Here is a 23,898-nt window from a genome sequence, read left to right on the forward strand (position 1 = left end):
AATGAGTTCCTTCCAACCAACCGATCATCTGTCCATGTATTTTTGTGTACGTGACATTTCAAAAATGAATATTTTATTGATAACTGACTTCATAGGTCACATGGTATGGCAGGCATATTGAATTAAAGGAAAAATTCAGACATCTCTGAAACCGCTCATCTAAAAATAAAATATTAAACTTGGCATATATCAACTCCCCATGGGGTATATAGGGTGATAACGATGACATCATCGGTGATACAAAGGTAACTACAGACCTAGCAGCTGACTTCCAATCATCAGCAAGGTCATGTGATTCATCATCGCAGTGGACATGAAATCCTTCCTTTTCTCCAACAACCTCATCTCAAATCATCAATTTGCTTTCAGACCAGGTCACTCGGCCATCTTGCACATGCTGCTTTGACTTACCCAACAATGGATAGAGGCCCTCAATGTCAGAAATGGGGCCAGGGTCATCTCTCTGGACATATCTCGAGTATTTGATGCAGTCTGGCATCCTGCCCTTACTCTCCAAACTCTGCGTATGGCATCCAAGGCCAAGTCCACGCATGGCTTACTGACTTCCTTTACTCAAGTAGCCAATGTGTGGCACTCAACAGAATCCTTTTATCTCCTCTCACTGTTAAGGCTAGAGTGCCCCAATGCAGTGTTCTGAGCCCAGTCCTATTCATGAACTTCATCAATGATCACTCTGACTGTTTGTCTGGAAAATCATCTTCATCTATTTGCTGATGATTCCACCCTCTGCCGTGACATCCCTCATCCTTCAGACAGGCAGGCTGCATCCTATTCCCTCTCTTCAGATCTTGAAAAATATCACAAGATGGTCAAATACTTGGAATATGTCTTAATCCTGACAGATCTCTCACACTCACCATCTCTCTCCAAAAGGATAGTTTGGCAAGCCCTCCTATCTCCTTTCTTAACAATGCTCTGAACAATCATTTCCCAACAGGAAAAGGATTCTTCAAACAAGCCACATGGAATCACAGTTATGCTACAAGATGTTCACCAGTTACTAGACCAAATTGCAATAGGTAAATAAAGCAAAATAGGATGACGAGGAGACAGGCTCTCATGAAAAGTGTCCAGCGGAAGCAACGTCCTCGAGAGGTGGCAAAATGAAGTGACACAGCAACAGCACTATATGAACACTAAGGTGGATGAGGAATTCGTTTTCGAGTCATTCAGGGAAGGAGAGAAGGAGGGAATGGAACGTAGAATAGGAGTAAGGAATTTCGAAGTCAGTATGTGGGAATGTTGACCATTTTAAAATGCTGTTTAAAAAGGTTTATATTGATGGAATGAGAGGGGAGGAAGAAGAAGAATGAAAAGAGTCATAAATGTTGAGGAATGAGGATGAATGACATTTAATTATTATATTTTTAGGTCATTTTGTGAAGGAAAAAAGGAATAGTTTTGAAGTAGGCTAGAAAGGGCCGGGTTTAATGAGGACAAAATTTAGCAAAACGTGGGTAAGGAGGCAGAGCCTATCGAGCACGTGGTTAACAAAAAGCAGTATAGATAAACGAAATTTAAGACTAAGAAAGGTTGATTTTATTTTGGTTTAAATTTTTTTTATTTTTAGACAGAAGGTATAAGGGAGGAATTGTGAAGTGCGGGTGGTGAATAATGGGATCGAGACATGGCTCGTGGTTTTGAGAAACGGTTGGAAAACAAAAAAGAATCGGTACAAAACTATTCGAGCCTGAGACGCAGGATCGAAATAAATACAATGAGCATTTAGAATAATACACAGGAATGAGCGCTCACGATGACACAAACATAGGACATAAAATCGACGCTAGTGCAGTCGAATCCAGAACGATTGCTTTGCTTTTTGGAAGCAGAGCACTCGGTTGTCCAAGAGAAGACTCACCACCAAGAAACCGGAAACAGAAGTCCAGGCGTGTGAAGAATATACTGCACAATATAACACATTAAGTACCCTATTTTTCGGTGTATCGTTGGACCCTGACAATTCCTCAAAATTGCCGCGACTGGTGACATTGTTTCAATGGGAAAAAGGGGGATAGGTTCCCAGCAGTTCGTGATTCATAAGGGAAAATCAAAAATTCCACGGAAAAATGCAAAATGCAAAAAAAAAAAATTTTTTTAAAACCCCAAATACATGAATCACAGGGCTGTGGATGTAGAAGCAGGTCACATTTTATGAACCGTGGATACGTGGGGTCAGCCAATTGCGGAACCGCGAATCTCAGGGTTCTGACAGTATAAGTCAATACTTTTTCTTCACAGAAGTCCGGGCCTTTACATATACTCAGAATCAACTTATCTTGTGATTTAAGAGGTTTAAGATAGTGCTAATTGATTCTGCAGCTTGTTTTAAATATTGAACCTCAATATGAAAACAAACATGTTGGAAAACTATTTACATTTCTAATTTATCCAAAAGGTCGTCCCACAAAGCAATTCATTTCATGTGCACAAAACAGCTCGTTAATATTCATTACCCTGAAGTAATGCTTCATCTTATTATCCAAATCAACTCATCTGTAAATGAAAGAAAAAAAAAATGGAAAAATTAGCCAAATTGACCACTCTGAAAAATACAGTACAACATTAACAATACACCCTATAAATGCATGGATGAACAGGAGAGTGCCACCCAACCTTCAATTCATCCCAGAAACTCCTTCACAGACAGGTATATACTGGAAATTTGATCCAATACCATGTGCCCCACCCACATCTCATCAGGCATTAATTGGTTGAACATAGCGATCACCAACACCACAGCATCATTAACAACGGGTGCATACACAGTGGCCTGCAAAAGTATTCCCCTGCCCCCTCTCATATTTTCACATTTTTATGCCACCTGAGGTTATTTCATGATGCTGTCAAATCAAACTTAATTATATAAGTGTCTTCACAAACTACTCCAAAGTGATAAAGCTAAAATATGGAGATAAAATGTGAATAAGTTAGATCAACAGAGAATTTTTGTCAGGTCAGGTTCGATCTGTGACCTGCTTCAGGTACCATGTAAACCTGTACTAACCTGTTCCATGGTCGGGTTGTCGGCGACTAAACCGTCTCCCCCACCAGGTTTTCTGGTGAGGAGGGTGTTTGGATATGGACACCCAGCAGGATTAAAAACAAAACCTGTCAAAGGGCGGAGGAGCTCCTTGTGAGCCAACGGCCATCCATATCTAGTGCCCAACTGTGTCTGCGGACGTCCTCCTGCAGTTGGGTCACTTCTTATTAGGAGGTTGGTGGCAGGATTTGCACTCCGGCCACCGTAAAACCCTTCATTCCGCAAAACGCAAAAACGCAAAAAAATCTGAAAACCCACTCCGTGGGAGTACCTCCTGTGCAGCTTCCCTTCGCAGGGCAGCTCACCGGATGACGGGATTGGGGCAAAGCCTTCGGGACCCCCAATCTTTGATAGGAGGGAAACCACGGGGTAACATCCCTGGGTCAGATTGCGGGAGAGTGTGTCGGAGTGGTGCTGAGGTGTCGTCCACCAGACGGCGGTCTCCTTGGGTTAACCTGAGGCGGTCCCTTCGGGTGGGTGCCTGGAATGTCCTATCCCTAAGAGAGGATGATCACCTGTCTCTGTTATCATCTGAGCTCAAGCGTTTGGACATCGGGATTGCAGCTCTCTCTGAGGTTCGGAGACCGGATTGCGGCGAGATAATGGTGGGTGGTTACACCTACTATTGGTCTGGTCGCTCTGATGGTTACCATACCCAAGGAGTTGCTGTAGCTGTGTCCAATAAGCTGACCCCAATGATAATTGAGGTAACACCGGTCAACGAGCGTATTATGAGATTAAGGATTCGTCACTCCTTAGGTGTCATTTCCCTGGTCTCTGTTTATGCTCCGACTGAGGCGAGTGATCTCACCGTGAAGGATGCATTCTACGCCACACTCGAGTCTGTGGTTGATCAGTGCCCCAGACGAGATACACTTCTAGTCTTGGGGGATTTCAATGCATCGACTGGAACTGATAGGGATGGTTATGAGGTGTGTGTTGGTCCCCATGGGTCAGGAACTATGAACCAGAATGGCACTAAGTTCCTTGACTTTGCAAGAAGTCATGGACTTAGGGTGGCTGGTTCATGGTTTCAGCGCCCACAAGCTCATCGCTGGACTTGGTATTCCAACGCTGGTGGTGTGGCAAAGGAGATTGACCATGTCCTCATTGACGGTCGTTGGAGGATGATCCAGAACTGCAGGGTCTACGGGAGTGCTCAGTTCCTCAATACTGACCACAGGCTTGTTGTAGCAACTCTAAAGCTGCACCTTAAATCCTGGAGAATGGTACCATCCCAGCCGAGGCTGGATGTTGCCAAGCTCAGGGATGAGAGAGTAGCTGAGGAGTTTGCGAACAGGCTGAGTGGACACTTGGGGGTCTGGGTACTTTGGGGGGTCCTGAAGAGTTGTGGAGCGCCTTCAAGACCACCGTCCTTGATGTTGCCGGTGGATGCCTTGGAGCTCACCGCAGGGCAAAGAAGAATTTTGTCTCTCAAGGGACACTGGATACCATTGACCAGAGTCGCAGGGCCAGGCTGAATGGCAGAGCTGAGCTGTTCAGGGAGCTGAGGCGTAAAACTGTACGTGCACTGAGGGTGGACAAGGAGGCCTATGTGCGAGGAATCTGTGAGGGGGTAGAGCATCACCTGTGGACAGGTGATTCTCGTCCCGCTTACAGGGGAATTCGCGCATTACGTTCATCCAAGCCCATCCCTCGGAGCACTACAGTTCGAGCAGAGAGTGGTAGGCTCTTGACAGAGGAGTCTGAAGTGAAGGCCCGCTGGGCCGGTTACTTTGAGCGGTTGTACCAGGCTGATCCCCCAACTGTCGAGTTGGACGTCAAGGGTGTTACAATCCCTGTTCCTTACCCTCGAATCAACTGTGGTCCACCTACGCTTGTGGAAACACGGGCTGCGGTGAACCAGTTGAAACGGGGCAAAGCTCCAGGGATCTGTGGCATCCATGCCGAACTTCTCAAGGCTGGTGGAAATGCTGCACTCGTGTCGTTGCATGCAGTTTTGTGCTCTGCCTGGAACACAGGCATCATCCCAACTGACTGGAAGAGGGGCCTTGTTGTCCCTCTCTGGAAAGGGAAGGGTGATCGCCAAGACTGCAACAACTACCGAGGGGTGACGCTGCTCTCAGTGCCGGGCAAGGTCTTTGCTCGGATAATTCTCGATAGGGTTCGCCACCATCTGCTTGAGCACCAGCGTCCAGAGCAGTCAGGCTTTACACCAAAGAGGTCAACGATTGACCGTATCCTTGCACTTCGTGTCCTCACCGAACGCAGACGAGAGTTTCGGCAGGGGCTGCTTGCAGCCTATGTTGATCTCTGTAAAGCGTTCGATTCAGTGAATCGGGATGTCCTCTGGAGGATTCTTGGTCTTCGTGGGGTGCCACCAAAACTGATCGATCTGATGTCTGAACTCTACTCTGGTACTGAGAGTGCTGTGAAGTGTGGTGGTACCATCTCTGACTTATTTCCAGTTGTTACTGGAGTTCGTCAGGGATGTGTACTTGCCCCCACACTTTTCAGCACTTGTATGGACTGGATTCTAGGGAGGATGTCGGAGAGATCAAGTTGCGGTGCGTCATTTGGGAATGTCAAGATCTCGGACCTTGACTTTGCAGATGATGCAGTCATCTTTGCGGAGACTTTAGACATCCTCTTGGGGGCCCTCGAGGTGCTGAATGAGGAGTCGGAGCCGTTGGGATTACGGGTTTCTTGGGTCAAAACTAAGATCCAGGCTTTCGGTGACATCTTGGATGCTGCTGTCCTGTCTGTGTCTGTTTGTGGTGAGGATGTTGAGGTCGTGGAGAGATTCACTTACCTTGGCAGTGATATTCATGTCTCTGCTGGCTGCGAGTCAGAGGTCAATAGACGTCTGGGTCGGGCCTGGGGAGTCATGGATTCACTGGATCATGGGGTGTGGCGCTGCCGGTACCTGTGCGGGAGGACGAAAGTCCGAGTCTTCAGGTCCTTGGTACTTCCAGTCTTGCTCTATGGGTGCGAGACTTGGACTCTGACCAAGGATCTGAGACGGAGACTTAATTCCTTTGGTACCAGGTCTCTTCGGAGAATCCTTGGCTATCGCTGGTCGGATTTTGTGTCCAACGAGCGGTTGCTGAGAGAGACTCGGATGAGATTTGTTACCTGCATAGTCCGTGAGCGTCAGTTGCGGCTGTATGGACGTGTGGCTCGTTTTCCTGACTCTGATCCTGCTCACCAGATTCTCTCAGCGAGGGAGTCTCATGAGTAGAGGAGGCCAGTGGGTTGACCACGTGCCTCATGGTTGCAACAGGTTGACCATCATCTCAAGGAGATGAGGATGGGCCTGGCATCTGCCTGGGGGATGGCCAGACGGAGGCCCCTGGAGTACCGGCGGAAAGTGGACGCAGCGACGTGCTGTTCTGGCACATGCTCCCATACCTGACCTGACCTGACCTGAACAGAGAATATCAGATGATTCTTAGTTGCATAAGTATTCAAACCCTTTCCCAAATGAACCCAAAATCACTTCAGGAGTAAATTATTTGTTTGAAAATTTACAAAATAAGTGTAATATGTTATCAGTGGTTTAACTTAAAAATTAAGCTCCTGCACTTATCTAAGGAGTTTTAAGGTGCAACTCACTTGTCCCCTTCCCACCCATACAGTAATTTATGGCTAAATTGTTTTTTATGCTCCTCCTACGAGCATTATAACATGAGCTTTGTGTTCACAATCTGATGTTGAGGAACCTTGCTGAACAACCACATGGGTTTGTCGCAGACTCCTGTTGATGTGGTCAAACAACTTAAAAAAGAGAAGCCCAAAAAGAAGAAGAAAAAAGTTTCCTTGAGTGCAGAAGAATGTGAGTGGCCGCAGGAGGAAGAGGTCGTTAGGCCTCGCCGCCGTCCTATCTTCGGTGCCACCTTGGAGGAAGCTGTGATGCGTACTGCATTATGTGATGGAATACCACTGCCTGCCGTGTGTCGTGAATGCATTGACTTTGTGGAAAGGAATGGACTTCGGTGTGAAGGGATCTACAGAGTTTCAGGTGAGGTATTTTACTTGTCGCTGTGATGACTAAACTGTAGTCTGACAATGGGCAGATTGAAACTGCTTCAACAAAGTTTGCTTTTCATTGTCTTCTTACAGCTTCACATCGGTCACTGAATTAGAATTTTATTTAAATTTGAAGGAACACAAAAGTGACACTATTCTTTTAATATTCTTAACCCTGGTGTTGGCTGAGTGATTAAGGTGGCTGGCTTAAAATATTCGGGTCTCAAGTTTAAGCCACTGTCATCAGTTATATTAACACCAGGTGAGGTTGACTCAGCCTGTGATCCTTCCGAGGTCTACGAAATGAGTACCAGTGTACTGGGGTAATAACCATTTGGGGTGGACTTCATTTGTGGTTTGTGAAATATGGGCAATCGGCTTCGACAACCCAAGCCCAGCAGAAAGCAGGGAAGAGGATGCAAGTTGCGCACGAGGACATGCAAATGTCAAGGATGCTGCTGAGCTTTGCAAAATGCATTGCTTTCTGCTGCTATTAATTACAAAATGAAACTACAGTATTTAGTACTACCCGATTAATGCTTAATTATGTGAATCTGCTGATCCAACCTCTACCTTTGTTATCCTACTGTCAGTAAGCTCATTGATTTTTTTTTAATCTATTTTTAGTCTCGCCCTCAAGGGGATGCATGACCCATCGGTGTGTGTGTGTGTGTGCGTGCATGCGGTGTGTGTGCGTGCAGCGTTCACGTCTATATATTTTTACTTTCAAGAAACAGTTTTCTCTGAAACCGCTTGTCCGATCGATGTGAAACTACAAACAGAGGAGGGACTCCACGTGGAGAATATTTTGTTGATAACTCTGAGGTTATTGGTCGCATGGTATGGCAGTCGTACTGGATTAATGGGGAAAAAAATTGTTCATCATCTCCAAAACCTTGCAACAAAAAAATTTGAAACTTGGAATACGTCATCAACCCCCACCCCCAATGGGGTACAAAGGGTGATGATGACATCGGTGAAGTGGTATTCCACACGTAATTGGTTGAATCAAAATCCTTATTCAAAAAAAATCTGAGACTTCATACATTTCTTCTGTCATACGACCTATTAGGTCTTCTCGACGACCCGATGTGAATTGATGAATAAATAATTTAACTTGTGACCTCATCGGTCACATGGTCTGGCAGCCATATTGGATTGAAAATAAAAACATTTTTAAAAATCTTCTTCTCCAAAGCTGCTTAATAGATCGATGTAAAATTTCATACATGTAAAGTACATGATGGATGAGCCACGAGGAATATGTTTTGAATATTTTTTCATATTAATCTTCTTTGATGCAATTTGGCCTTAATGTGCACAAAAGTGGTCATTAAATATCCTGATAATCAACAAAGCTACGGATAATGGCAATGTACTGTATGTGACATAATAGGGTGCGTGGATGATACGGGTATATGGGCCATAACAGCAGCGTGTTCAGTTACCGATGGTATTTTTGTTCAGAATGAGTGTGAGAGGTGAGACTGTGCCATGCTCCACCAAGTGCTGTTCGTTATTTTTTATTTATTAAAAAAATTTTTTATAATCTTGTCACCTTTGGGGTCCATCTCTTCCACCTTCATACTAGATCCTTATCACAAATGATATATGCTGTTCTCTCATTTTACCTGACGCAATTGTTAATTTCAGTCGAGTTGTCATAAAGTGTCCTACAACCGTGTATGCAGTTCTTTGGGCCGTATGATGACCAGGAAGGCCTCAAACGAGACGGTTTTGTATGCAGGAAATTTAGAACTTGGCCATAGTACCTTCAAATGTTTGTCCATATTGTTTTCTCATCTGAACACATAGCTCATGGTGCTGTGATTCCTGGTCAGGGTTAAAATGTTCATGATCTAACGTTTTATTCAAATGAGGTCCGTCCAAGAAGGTACTCATGTGTCATTTTCTACTGAAGGGGAGTAAACAAACCATTTGCCTTCCAAACACCAGTTAAAGCTTTTTACCCTCACCACTGAAGGTGGAAGGAGGTTATGTTTTCACCCCCTCTATCTGTCTGTTTGTGTGCAAGATATCTAAAAAAAATTGTAGATGGATTCGGATGAAATGTGGTGGGCAGGTTCGGTGTGTGACAAGGAAGAATTGATTCGATTTTGGTTATTTAATTTTCAGTCATTCTTCACCACTGAGAGACAGGGCCACAAATAATGGAGTACTGTATAGCATATTTCAAAAATGTAACTACAGCTTCAATAACTAATTATTCATTTATTCCAGCTTGCTTTTCTCCACATGGAAAGGAATCCAAATGAGAGTAGCTTTAGTACACTTAAGGCTTGCAATCAGTGTGCCCTTCCTTAGGCAACCCATAAAACATCATCTTGCAAATCTCAGGGATGAAATCTCCAAATGGTCTCCATCCTCGGACTTCACAAGGTACCATGATGACTATCTATTGTGTATGCTACCCCCCCCCACCTTCCTCACCTCAAACTTTATCACCACAGACTCTGCTCAATTTATCGGGCATGATGTCTCAACTCCCTGTTTGCCTCCAAATCTCGTGCACCCGACCCATCCCATTCTCTCGCAATATTACCACCTCGTACACTGTCTACTGCACTTTATCAACCTTATTGGGTGCAAATGATGCAAAGTTATGTCCACCCTCAACCCTGCCTTGGCGACAGGCCCAAATGGTATCAGTGCCCATTTTCTTAAACCCTGATCTGTTCCTCTTGCTGCTTTTTCTGTTCTCTTCAGCCTGTCCATTTTCCTTCAGTTGCCTTTTGTCTGCCTGGAAGTCAGCAGAGTTAATTCCTGTCCACATGAAGGGTGCAAAAACAGATCCTTCTTTTTTTGATGACTCCACCATGTATTGTATAGTACTTACATCCCACTGAAATGCACAGTTGCACACAGTAGCTACATCCACTCTCTGCTGATCTGGAATATATTTGATGATTTTCTGAAAGATCGATTCTGGCAAGTCTCATGCTGATTCTCAACGTCTCTTAACTCTGGTAAGTACCAGACTGGCACTCCAACAGGAGCATCAAACGAACCTTCATATCCATTTTTATGATCAGCCACCAGAAGAGATTCAGTTTCGTGAACTTGTATGCCTCACCATAATGCATGACCTTTCGCCACCTGACCATATAGCAAAGCTGGCTTCCAAAGCCAGCCAGAGATGGGGCACAATCTGTCTTCCCAAGTCATTCCTTGAAAAATTAGAAATCACAGCCTGCAATGCTTTTATCCATACCTTAATGGAGTACTGCTCAAAGTTACAGCAAAAAGAGCACTGTGGGCTGGTGCCCCACCATTATATATTCGTTGTATTTTCTTTCTGTCTGTCTATCCATCAATATAATTGGCCCCACGGGTAGCAACCCCATTGCGTACCGTTGGAATCCTTTTGGCAAATGGAGATGCAAGAAAACATTTCAAACCTACAGGGTAGGGGGTTCAGGGTGGCGGGAAGACCCCAATTCTTTCATTGTAAATGTGTGTCGTGTAGCGCCACTCAGTGGTGGGCAGTGTTACAAATCATCTTCTATCTATACAGCATCGCCAAGCTCACAATTCTGGCACCCAAGAATCAGACTCGAAATGTTGTCTATCCAGAGGTACTGCAGGAGTCATTATTGTGGAGTATTGCCTTATTGTATTATATTATTGCCTGTTTTGCCTAATTTTTTTCTTAAATATTGTATATATTATATGAATTGTTGCATTAATTATTATTATAGCATTGCCTGTTAAATTATTTGGGATTAATGCATTGGAATTGGACATAATACCTGGCTCTCTTTTGCAAAACTCTAAATTCCTTCTGCAAAAGTTGTGGGTACCTCTGCTCGTATATAACATGAGAAGTGTCTGACTGTTTGTTTTTGTTGGTTTATTTGTGTGTTTGACTTGAATGCACTCATAAACCTCTGGATGGAAATATTTGAAAACGGGTGATCGTTCTCTGGGAGTGCTCGGGGAGGTTTTAGGCGGTTTAAAAAGAGTTCGTAGTACTGCACAGGTTGGGTGTGTGACAAAGAAGAATTTATTCGATTTTGGTGAAGATCCGGATCCGGATCCGACTATTAGAATTTTGAAAGTGATTCTTCGCCATTGTGAGATCGGGCCAAAAACGATATAGTACTGTATAGCACGATATTTCAAAAATGTATTGGGCCAGATATGCTCTCGTCGATGAGGCATTATGTGGTGGAGGTATATGCTCCGAGTGCCCTTCTAGTTTTGTTTAATGGAACTGCCCTCCTTGCAGTTGTAATATCCCACTCTTTCTTCCATGGTTTCAAGTAAGTAGTGCACTGCCATTCACATTATCCTCTAATCCTTGTCCTCAGTAGCAACCCTCTTACTTCCAGGCTACTGTTTGTCTCTGTCTGTCTCTGTCTCTCCCCCCCACGCCCCCCCCCCCGTGTTCATTTATTCCTCCACTTGTTGAGTCAAATTGTGCTCCCTCCACCACCCCAACTGTTGCTTTGTTGCCTTTTATTCTCTATTACCTCACTCTTCAAAGAGCTGCAATGTTGTATCGAAAGGGTAAAAACAAATGTCTGGATATCATCCAAATTCGACAGCTCAAAGGCGATTGCACCACCTCGACACTCCTGCCATCCCCATAACCTGATTATATTTTTGAAGAAGGTAAACTAAATTTCGAGCATATTTGGCAAAAGCTCAATGTCAGCTGTGTGCAGCACCCTTTGAAATGCAATTTAATTCTGTACTTTTCCCAGAGGAGCCAGATCTGCCAACTTGTACGCTGTTTTCTTCCCACATTCAGTATCATTTATCACAGGAATTACACGTACTATTAACCTTGCTCGGTTAAATGTTCGTGTTTTCAGTGTGATGACCCCGCTTTATTAATTGATGATCACGGAGGGTAGTTGCTCAACATGGTTTGCCGTGTACATCTGTCAAATATTTCCACCGATCCTGAAATGGGGATGGAAAAATATAATAAATTTACCAATAAAAAAGAGAAGCATAAAATAAATTTTCCACGACTCAGAATTACCGAGTACAACCCTCACGTTGAAGGTGTTTGCACTCGGTGTGTGTTTTGCTCGAGACAAATTCGTGCAAAAACTCACTTGTCCAGCATTTCATTATCTGCATCTCGGGCAAGCGGTCATAATTTCTTTTCTACAAGTTATTTTATTATTATTATTATTATTATTATTATTATTATTATTATTTGAACACAATTGAAAGGGAGCTTTTTTTTGCATATTCTTAAGGATTCAACCCCTTTGGGATGACACTCCAAATTGAGCTCAGGTGCATCCAATTTCCTTTGATAATCCTTGAGATGTCTCTACAATTTGATTGGATAAACAGATGTTTGGTACTACAGAACCTTAATATGGATACAAACAAACGCGACATAATAGTGACCGAAGCTTTTCGTGCTGCACTCTTCAGGGTAAAAATCACAGCAAGTGAAGGAGGTCTCCTGGTCTCCTGTCTCTACTTTCTCCAACAACAACTCATCCTGGGAATTCTTTCAAAGAAACTTGCTCTCCCTCATGCACAGATTTATCCCCTCTCGTCTTCAGTTGTCCTACCCTTCCTCCCGCCCTTGGTTCACTGAAGCTTGTGGTGAGGCAGTTGTTTTGAAACAACATGCCTTTGCCTCATGGAAAGCAAACCCAACTGAGGGCAATCTCAGTTCCTTCCATAAAGCTCGGAACAAGTGTGTATCTACCCTCTGGAGAGCCAGAAAACAACATTTTCTCATCTCAAATCTGAACTCTCAAACCTCTCTCCCTCCTCAAAATCCTGGTGGTGTCTAATCAAATCTGTTTCTGGTGTATGTTCCCCCTCCATCCCCTCCCTTACCTCAAATGGCAGCACTGCTGATACCGCACGTGAAAAAGCTGAATGCCTAAACTCGGTGTTTGCAGCTAAATCTTGTGTCCAAAACCCATCACTTTCTCAACCCACCTTACCCAGTCGCACCCAACTCTCTCTGGACTCTGTGTCCTTTTCTTCTGACAAGGTGGAGAGCTTGCTGTCAAACCTCAACTCAGATTCTGCAACCGGTTCAGACGGCATCAGCCCATGTGTCCTCAAAGCCTGCTCTTCTGCTCTTGCTCACCCTCTCTCTGTTCTATTCACCCTCTCAATTGCTCAAGGCCATCTGCCATCTGCTTGGAAATCAGCAAACATCACTGCACTGCACAAAAAAGGTGCAAAAACAGATCCCTGCAACTACAGACCAATCAGCCTTCTCCCAATCATCAGCAAGGTTATGGAATCCATCATTGCTTGAGACATCAAATCCTTCCTCTTCTCCAATGGCTTGATTTCTGATCATCAATTTGGTTTCAGACCAGGTCACTCTACCCTGGATATGCTGCTTCTGCTCTCCCAACAATGGATGGAAGCCCTCAATGCCAGACAGGAAATCCGAGCCGTATCCCTGGATATATCATGTGCTTTTGACACAGTCTGGCACCCTGCCCTGCTCACCAAACTCTCTTCCAATGGTATCCAAGGCCATCTCCACTCATGGCTCGCAGACTTCCTCTCCTGTCGCTGTCAACGTTTGGCCCTAAATGGAGTTCTTTCATCCCCTCTTCCTGTGCAGGCTGGAGTTCCTCAAGGTAGCGTTCTGGGCCCTGTTCTTTTTCTGGTTTTCATCAATGATCTCTCCTACTCTCTGGAAAATCCTCTATATCTCTTTGCTGATGAGTCCACCCTCTGCCGTACCATCGGTCATCCCTCAGACCGGCAACCACCCGCTTCTTCGCTCACTGCTGATCTGGATAAAATCACAAGCTGGTCCAACATGTGGAACATGTCTTTCAATCCGGACAAACCTCACACTCTCACTATGTCTCTTTGAAAGGACCGTTTAGAACCCCCCCCCACGCCCCCCCCCCCAATGCACTTTCTCAACAATCCTCTGGAAGTAGTCCTTTCTTTCATGCTTCTGGGTCTCACTATCTGCCTTGACCTTTCCTGGGAAAGCCACATTCCAAACCTCGCCTCCAAAGCCAGTCGCCGACTGGGAATCCTCCGTCATGCAAGGTCCTTCCTCGGCCCACCTGAGCTCCTGACCACTTACAAAGCTTTTGTCCGCAGCCTGATTGAGGACTGCTCTCCCATCTGGGCTGGTGCTCCTGCCTCCCACCTTTCTCGGCTTCACGCTGTAAAAACCAAGGCATTTCGGATCATTGGCATCTCCCGCAATGAGGCTGAGTCTTTGGGCCTCTCACTCAATCACCGCAGGTTGGTCGGTGGTCTTTTTCTCTTCTACCGTCTCCTCTCCAGCCTCGCCCCCCTCTCTCTGCGATTTGTCCCCACCACATTTCCGCAGGGTGCTCAAGGTCTGCCAACAACCCCCTTCTGGTAAAACTACCAAAATCACGAATCACTGCTCATCTTCACTCTTTTTTTTTTCCCGCCTTTGGAATAAACTCCCTCACTCTATTCATTCCCATTCTTCCCTCCAGGCCTTCAAAATAGCTGTTCACCACCACCTCTTATCATCCCCCATCCAAATCCTCGATCTTTTCTACCCCCGATAATCCACCCAAGCCCACCTCCTTCAAATTCCCTGCTTTCCTTCCTGAAAGTCCCTGTAATGTCCATCTTCTATTCCCCATGTTCCCCGTCCCATCCCTCTCCCTTCCACAGATCTCCAAATGTCTCTGTTCCCCACTATTTTGTCCTTCCTACTCCCTCCCCTCCTGTCTCATGCCCCCTTTGATGTGCGCTGTGTGTTGGCTCTCATACGAGCCTCGACAAGGTATAGAAAAACAAAATGGTGTGAGGCACACTTTGCGTTGACACCTGAAAGAAACTGCCTTGGTACAAGATAAGAAAAGGCCAGGAAGATATAGAAGAACCTCTTAAAGGCAAGCCAAGCACTTTAATTATATCAATCTGTCCGATTAAAGAAAATCAAGTTGGCAGCTGACAAATGAAATGGGAGCAGGCCTGAACATTAACATCTCACCCAGCACTGTTTCCAGAAGGCTGATTGCAGCAGGTCGCCATGGCAGAATTACAGCAAAGAAACCACTGCTGAGACCACAGAACAAGGTGAAAAGACTGATATTCGTGAGGCAACACCAAGATTTAGTGACTAAACCCTGGAATCTGGTACCCTGGTCTGATGAATCAAAGTTTTAATTTTTTGGATCTAAGAGACGTCAGTTCATATGTAGAAAACATGGCGAACGCTACGACATGCAATTATTGCAGTCTACTATTAAACACTGGGAACCTCTGTGACTGTTTGGGGTTGTATCTCAGATTTTGGGGTAAGAAACTTGTTTAAACCAATGTGACGCTAACAAAAGTACAAGCAGATACAACTTTGGAAGATAATCCAGACCTATCCTGGCCACGGTCTCCAAGCACCATAACATGGCGCACAGCATTGAGGGCGAGCAAAAGGCCAATTTGGCCTCATTTCGGCCACACTTCTGCATCTGTCATGTGCTGTATTCTCGTTCTGGGCTTCCAGACCTGAGCTCATGACCTCCCCCTTTGTCTGAATTGCTCACACAAGGCTTGAAATGATATAGCTCCACAATTCCCCCGAAAGCGTTTCAATCACTAATTTTGGCTCCAGTCGTTTCGTTAAAATCCCACTGATCACTTTCAACATTCTGAGAACCATCAGTCGCCAATGAAGGTGGAATCGGAATCCGAGCTCGACCTGCACTGTTTCTCTATGTAAAACCACCAATCAGATCAATAATGATTCTAGATGTGACATCACTGGTGAAATCGAAAATTGACACTCGGGTTGTTTTCCGACACTGTGATTGGCAAAAAAAATTCAAATTTTTTTCCCCTTCAACTTAGACCGTGATTAATAATTCTCAATGGTTTTCAGAAAAGAAAATTGCGTTTGGGTTCGCCTTCAAGTTTTTGCGCCGTGAGCAAGCTCACCATCACAAACATGATATTCCAGCAGACAAACCAGTTGAAAACATTGTGGATGCAGTCAAAGCATGGGCACCTAATAGACTACATCCACCCGCTCAAAGCTAACCTCAAAACAGCACAAGATCAACAACAATGTGTGCCAGTGTGATCGACATGACATCCATCTGACCAGAGCTGTTGAGCAGTCCATTGCATTGTCCAATCATCGTCTGATCGTTGCTAAAACACCTCTCCACATTGCACTTAAAGCATGGAACCAGTGACATTAACAAACCCGAAGCTGAACGTTTTGTAGCTGAAACATCGTGACTGAAAAAAAACCGAAAACTCTCCACTTCTTCTTCCCATGCTGGATGACTTGCACCACAAGCATGTTTCCCATGCATGCGACAAATATAATTTGTTGAGGGAGAACGAATATGCATTGGCCAGAAGCACAGCACAGAAGAAATGTTGCCAACTGAAAGTAGACTGGTGGATCAACAGAACCCGTATGCTCATAGAAGCTGCTGATCACAAGACGCACAAGCCATGTACAGTCCCAGTTTCATTGGGATTATGGTGGTATGAATTGCTGACGGTGGTTCTCTTATCATGGAACCAACGTTGATCCTGAAAAGGTGGGCAAAACACTTCGGCAAGGTTTGGAACCAGCCATCCAACATCGATGACACAGCAATAGAAGACATCCACCCGGTAGCTGAGATGTCACACCTAGATGTACTAGCAACGCTAAATGAAATCCGCAGTGTGATGAAACCACTAAACACGGGCAAGGTATCTGGTGCTGACAGTATTCCAACGGAAGTGCTGACGGTATTCCAACGGAATATGACGGAAGTGTACAAGCATGACCCCCCCCACCCCCATCTGCTTTTGCGACTGCATAAGTTGCTCACCTGAATCTGGTTCGAGAAGTTTCAAAGACGCCGCAATTGTCCAACTGTACAAGAGGAAAGGCGACCTATCGAACTACAACAAGCACTGAGGAATTCGCACTGTTGTCCACAGCTGGGAAAATTCCTGCTCGCATTATCATCAATTGGCTATCTGAGTTGCTGAGGAAACTCACCCAGAGAGCCAATGTGGCTTTAGAACAAACGTGGAACAGCTGACATGATTTTTGCAGTGTGACAAATACAGGAAAAGTGTTGCGAGCAACACAAGGATGTGTTCATCGCTCTTGTTGATCTGACAAAAGCATTTGATTCAGTCAGCCACATTGGCCTGTGGAAATTATTGTGACGTGTCGGTTGCCCAGAGAAGCTCATAAACATCATGTAATCGTTTCACGACAGTATGAAGGTGAGAGTCTGAGGCAACAATGGTGAATCCGAGCTTTTCGACATCACGAACGGCACTAAACAAGGTTGCGTCTTAGTAGCAACTCTCTTCGGCATTGTGATTTCCGAAATGATCATTGACGCACTGAAGGACTCGGGTCTCGAGGAAGCCAACATCCACTTCCATAACGATGGCAGCATTTTTAACTGGAGCTGCCTTAAAGCCAAGACCAAAGTCCAACTGATTCCCATCAAAGAGTTTTTGTTTGCTGACTATTGTGCCCTTGTCGCCTATATGGAAGAGAATGCGCAACGTCTGATGGACGGCTTCGTCGATCTGCCAACTGATACGGCTTGACTGTCAGCTTCAAGAAAACTGAAGTATTTTTCCAGCCGAAACCGGATTCACTATACGTGGAATCCCAGGTCACAATCAACTGTCAGCCATTGAAAGTTGTGGAGAAGTTCTGCTACTTGGTCAACATCATCAGCAACGATGGTACCACCAATGCCAAAATTCCATCACACATCAGTAAAGCGAGTGTTGCATTTGACCAGTTTATCCAATGGCTGTGGTCCACCCATGACGTGTCACTCACCACAAAGATCAGCATCTTGCGTTCAGTCAATATGTCCACCTTGCTGATACGGCTGTGAGACCTGGATGCTCGACTGTCACAATGTGCAGAACTTGGACAGCTTCCACTTGAGATGCTTGCAGAGAATTTTGAACATTCGCTGGCAAGACAAAGTCCTGAACACAGAAGTCCTGTTCTGATGCGGTTTGGACGGAATTGAAACTTACCTCATCTGAACTCAACTGTGCTGGGCAGGGCACCTAGTGAAGAAGGAGGTCTGCCCAAAATGCTGTTCTTCGGCAAGCTTGCAGAAGGCAAAAGATCAATTGGCACCCCCTCAAAAAACATGATACAAAGACTCGCTCAAAGCTAACCTCAAAACAGCACAAGATCAACATGATTGGATGGAAGAAAATTGCCCTTGATCGTGGGAAGTGGCGAAGTTACGACACTGACCACGTGAAAGAGTTCGAGCAGACATGCATCAAGAATGCGGAGGAGAAGAGAAGAGGAGATGAAGGAAGGAGAGATGATTGCAACTTGGTGACGGAAAACCCTGAGATCTGTCAAGTATGACTGCTCAAACCTACCATGACGACGACGACGTCGATGACAGACACTGCAGCACCATGCAGTTCCCTTTGGGAATCGTGAAATTAATCAGAAGAGGATTCATTTTCCCACAAGATAATAATCCAAAACACACTTCCAACATAGTAAAACAGTATTTGGAGAACAAGGTTACAGCTGGTGTGCTCCAAGTATTAGCATGGCCACCCCAGAGTCCAGACATGAGTTCCATCGAGGCCATATAGGATTGCCTGGAAACAGAGAAAAACAAGAGGAACTCAACTAACCTCAGAGAACTGTGGCATGTACTACAGGATATTTGGCACAATATTCCTGCAAGTGTGCTTTTGTCGTATACAGGAAGGGTGGGTAAAAGAATGATGGCACTCAAGAAGACAAAGGGCGCACACACAAAATATTGACTGATACTTTAAAGTGCACTGTTCTTGTTATTTACTGAAGCAGTTTGTTTCACACGCATTTATTGAGGCTGTTAATTTACAATAATAAACACAAATGACTTATCACTGATAATTTAATGAATTTACCCTAAAGCTTGAATATCATTGAAATAACCCAAGCTTTTGCACAGTACTCTATATGATCACCCATTGAGTGTGGTTTGACCCTGGATGAGCTGTAGGTAAGGAAATTTTCTGTAATTGTCTGCAATGCATAGATTCTATTGTACTGCTTGTGCCACATTTATTCAAGAACAATATATTCTTTAATGTTGTTGTTTTAATCTGATGGGATCCATTACAAATTAATTCTCTGCCACCACAGTAGGAAGCCAGTTGTTGCAATGTATTGGCATGGGGATGATTAATGTAGCTGCTCTCCAGACTTGACACAATCTGTACAAAGCTTCGACTGATGTTGAACTCACGTGTCTTGAACACATTGCTTGTTTTCTTCCCAGGTACCAAGTCTAAGGTGGACGAACTACGTGCAGCATACGATCGTGAAGAGACACCGGTTCTGGACGACTATGATGCGCACTCAGTGGCCAGCTTGTTGAAGCAGTACTTGCGTGAGTTACCCAACAATCTGCTGACGCGCGAGTTACAGCCACGCTTTGAAGAGGCATGCGCACGTACGACGCTTGATGAGCGGTTAGCTGATTGCCGCCGTCTGCTGACCGCACTGCCCTCCTGCCGACGTGTTCTGCTCGGCTGGCTTTTTGTTCACATGGAACGTGTCCTGCAGTACGAAGCAGATAACAAGATGAGCGTGCAGAGCATTTCCATTGTGCTGCATCCCACAACACAGGTACACACTGTCTTAGTTAGACTCGCCTTATGTCTCCTATTTCCTGCTGTTCCATAATAATGTATTTGCATTGTTACACTTTAATACTTGTTTTCCATTCCTTATATCGTGGGTCCATATATATATATATATATATATATATATATATATATATATATATATATTTTCTCTTGAGATGTTTGCAGAGTCGAACCAGGAGCTGTGAAATAGTGGGCAGGATCTAATCCATAACAATTTTTATTATGACAGAGTGATCTAAAAGCTTCAAACACATCAGCCAACAATAAAACATCTGTTTTTAGATACAAATCATGATATTCTCCAAGGTTCTTTATCTTAAATATTTTCCAAATTTCTTGTGTGTGTTTATATTCCTTATCACTTTTCTCTTCTTCATAAAGGTTATTATAGAAACTTTCTTTTGAAGGAAGTTGTGTTTCTTTAAATCTCATAAATGAATCCATATAATCATAAGGATAAATTCCCTTACTTGTAAGAATTTTCTCTTTACTTTGAATTTCATTCCTTGTTTGAATTTCCTCTCTAGTTAGAATTCCCTCTTTAATCAGAATTTCATCTATAAGCAGAATTTCCTCTTTCGTAAGAATTTCATTCATTGTTCGAATTTTCTTTATAATTAGAATTTCTTCTTCAGTTAGAATTTCTTCATTAATTTCCTCGTTAATTAGAATTTCCTATTTACTTTGAATTCTCTCTTTAGTTAGAATTTCCTCTTTTGGAAAGAATGAATTAAGATTTGGAAAAGAGCCCGTGGAGCTTAGATTTTATGCTAGGTTGGCTCGTGGTGTTCCCATAAACTTGTAAGAACCTAGAAACCTAATACGAGTTAAAGGTTTTTTGAATATCATTTTTGTAAATGAAATATACTTTTGACTTGTGTTTGTTATGGCAGAAATATTCCCTGGTGCTTTTGAAAGTTCATTTATAAATAGATGTGTATCATAGTTGGCGCTGTTGTGAAGAAAGACTGGAATAAAAGAAGGTAATTTATAATTAAGATTACAGCAGGAATGAGCGGGACCTCTATATTTACCAGTAAGATGACAATGATCCCGAACTTTAGACTCCTCGATTTCCTCCTCACAAATATGACAGATATTGTTCTTTCTAAATTCTAATTTTTCTTCTTCGGTTAATTTAATCGGTTAATTTGTTTCTTTCATTAATTTAGTTAGTCTTATACAATCCTTTTCTAATCGTTTCACAAACTCTTGTGAAGCTTTTTTTTCCACGATAATGTTCAAGTTTATATACTTTTCTCCAACAGATGATTTGATATAATAACAGAAACCACAAGGAATATGTTTTTGATATCTATTTGTATGTGATTCTTTTGGATTAGGAGAAGCAGTATTTATCTTTTTTAGGATACATTCAAAATCAGCGTTTATCACAAATGGGTGCATGATAGATTTATTATAATCTTCAAAAGAAATCTTTTCACCAGGTTTAGGCATTGTAATTACAGCTGATTTATGATTACTACAATATTTTGAATGTTGTTCTAATCGTTCTTTTGTGTGAAATGAATTAAGACATCGCTTACAAGGATATATTTTGTTTGCTGTTCTGAATACCTGAGAAGAGATTAATCTTGATAAATTATTGATGTATGTGTAATGTGAATTCTTTCCAACACTAAAATATAAAAGATCAATGTGTGTTTCTTCATTTTTATAGTTGTTTGAAATTTTTAATATTTTAACTTTTTTGTATCCGTTAATCCATATACATTAATGGAAAGATTATTCTTTTTCTCAAATTTAGGAATATCTGTTAGTGGCATTGGGAATTTAAAATCTTTAATCTCCAAGGTATTCTCATATTTCATATATTGTTTTACTCTTTCTGAATGACATTTTGGTGGATGTAAGTGAGCAAGAACAGACCAGAGAAAATATTTATTATCATTGTTCTTAATATTAACAACTGCCTTCTTTAGTTTTATTTCTTTTGGTAATTCAATATAAGAAGAAGCTTTAAGAGGGTTTGATTTTAGAATGTGTATATCTAAAAAGATGATTTTTTTTAATATGAAATCCTCTTCCCACCACTGTATTATCAAAATCCTCCTCTTGTCTTGATGGTTCTTCATAAACCCCACTATTCAAAAAATCTTGAAATAATGTTATAAAATGAAGATCTGTTCTCATACAAGGAGTTTGTTCTTCATCTTGTCTTTTCATATTCATTTTCACTCCCATATAAAACTTTAAAGTTTTCATTTCTTTTAATGTCTTTTTAATAACTTTTTCAACATCAGGTTTCACTATTTCAATTGATTCAGCTATTGATGATGGACCGGGTTCTCCAAATTGAAAAATCCTTATTTTAATTTGATTCTTAAAAGCTCCATCAGTGTTTTCAATATAATAGTCTCCCTTCACTTTAAACTCATTCTTCTTGTGTTTTTGTGATTGAAGGTGATTCTTGTAACTACTCTTCAAAACATCCTTTGAGCAGATATCACAATGTTTTCTTTCCAACTCAAGAGGAGATATTTGTTTGAAAAGATTGAATGTGTGTTTGTTGGTTTGAAGGTGTTTTTTATAATATTTATATTCGTGATTACAAACATCGCAGTACGTTGTATTCACCATATTTATGTAATAAAACTTTGCTTAAACTAAAATTTTCTTCATGAAAATTTTGTTTAATTTATAGGTGAATCTGTGCTTAAAACCATTTTATCCTCCAACTTTTTCACTTCATAAATACGTTTCAAGACACAAAAGACAAGTTTCAATCAATCTCTTCATTTGTTAAAGATCCTGAGAAATATGTCAAGGATGTAAAATTCAACAAAGATAAATATAACAACTATTGGATAAAAACAATTATTGCGAATAATATGAGTTCTTCAATTTCCTTCAGTGGAAGGGCTTTTAGTATACCTGGAAGAACATCAATTAAGGTATCTCCAACAAAAGTTTCTCCTCTCCTTCTGGCAATATATTCAAAACTAGAAAAAGCAATGAAACAAGAAAAAGTATCAAAAAATAAAAAAAAAACCTTATGGATGAAGCTTGAGAAAAAAGATAAGACCATCTGTAATATGCAAGGAGAAATTTGTATTTTTTTCAACAACCCGAAAGATATAAATCCTGATGAAATAAAGGATGTTAATATATCAGGTGAAATAACATTTCGTTCAATTGTAGTTGAGGATCATATCATTTTAAAATTACCTTTAATTTAAAAAATGTCGCAGTTGAATCTGATAATGACAAAAAGTATATAGATATCGATGGTAATGTTTTTTCTACTAATTAAATATGAGTCAATATTCAACTGAAGATTTTGAAGATTATGAGAGTGATTATGATACCGAGAGGTTGCATTCAAACGATAGTTATGATACCGAGAGTTTGTGTTCAAACGATAGTTATGAAATTATAGATGATTCTGAAAGTATCGAAGATGATATCGAAGATGAATTTCACTTTCAGTAAAGTTTTACTTTATAAATATGAATAGTTTACTCGATTTTGAGCCTCTTGAATTCCCTGATTCTCCATATGACAAATTTGAGAATTATCCTGCGTGTGAAAGACGGGGATTAAACACAGAGTCAAAAGCCTATAAACAATGTATATTCTGTGATTATCTTCTAATTAATGATAATAAAAAATATAAAAAGGAAAATAATTCTTTTAGATTTACACCAAAAATGAATTACTTTACAAGATTGATGAGAGAAATGAATGTAAAGTATGAGGGTGATGACACACCTTTCCTTACAAGGGAAGAAACTGAACATATTCGAGAAATGTTCAAAGGATTGTTGTTATATATCATTCATGGATGTGATTTTCAGGGAAATATCAACATAAAATAATGGATTATCTTGAAATTAAACCTGAACTTAGGATAAAATATAGTTTCTAAAAAAGCCAATAGTAAATCAAATAACCTGTTTTCCAAATATATAAATGAATGATTTTTTTTACCCATTTGGGAAAATAAGATAAAATTTAACAACCACAAAAATCTCCCAAATTCATTAAGATGCCTCATAGTTGGTTCAAGTGGATGTGGAAAAACCTGCTTACTTTTAAAGATGCTCCGTACTCCCAACTTTTTAGATTATGATAATTTAATAATTTTCACAAAGTCGAGTTTTCAACCAGAGTATCAACTACTCTCCCAAGGTTTTAATGCTGGTCTTCAAAAAGAAGATATAATCGGTTTATTTAAACTTCAAAAAAACCTAAATGAT

The 23,898-nt window shown here is 42.0% G+C and overlaps 1 protein-coding gene across 6 annotated transcripts in view; it reads left to right on the plus strand.

Moving 5' to 3' along the window:
- RALBP1 (ralA binding protein 1) overlaps positions 1-23,898 on the plus strand; it is a 130,973-nt gene that overhangs the window by 39,562 nt on the left and 67,513 nt on the right. For all 6 annotated transcript variants that reach the window (XM_085848873.1, XM_085848868.1, XM_085848872.1 and 3 more), the window contains exons 4-5: positions 6,779-7,046; positions 19,309-19,658. In XM_085848873.1, coding sequence (XP_085704999.1) covers positions 6,779-7,046; positions 19,309-19,658 — 618 coding nt within the window. The remainder of the gene's footprint in view (positions 1-6,778; positions 7,047-19,308; positions 19,659-23,898) is intronic.

This window comes from Eptatretus burgeri, chromosome 12 (genome assembly GCF_056783735.1).
Source record: "Eptatretus burgeri isolate ZD-2024b chromosome 12, Ebu_testis_v1, whole genome shotgun sequence".
NCBI classification, from domain to species: Eukaryota; Metazoa; Chordata; class Myxini; order Myxiniformes; family Myxinidae; genus Eptatretus; species Eptatretus burgeri.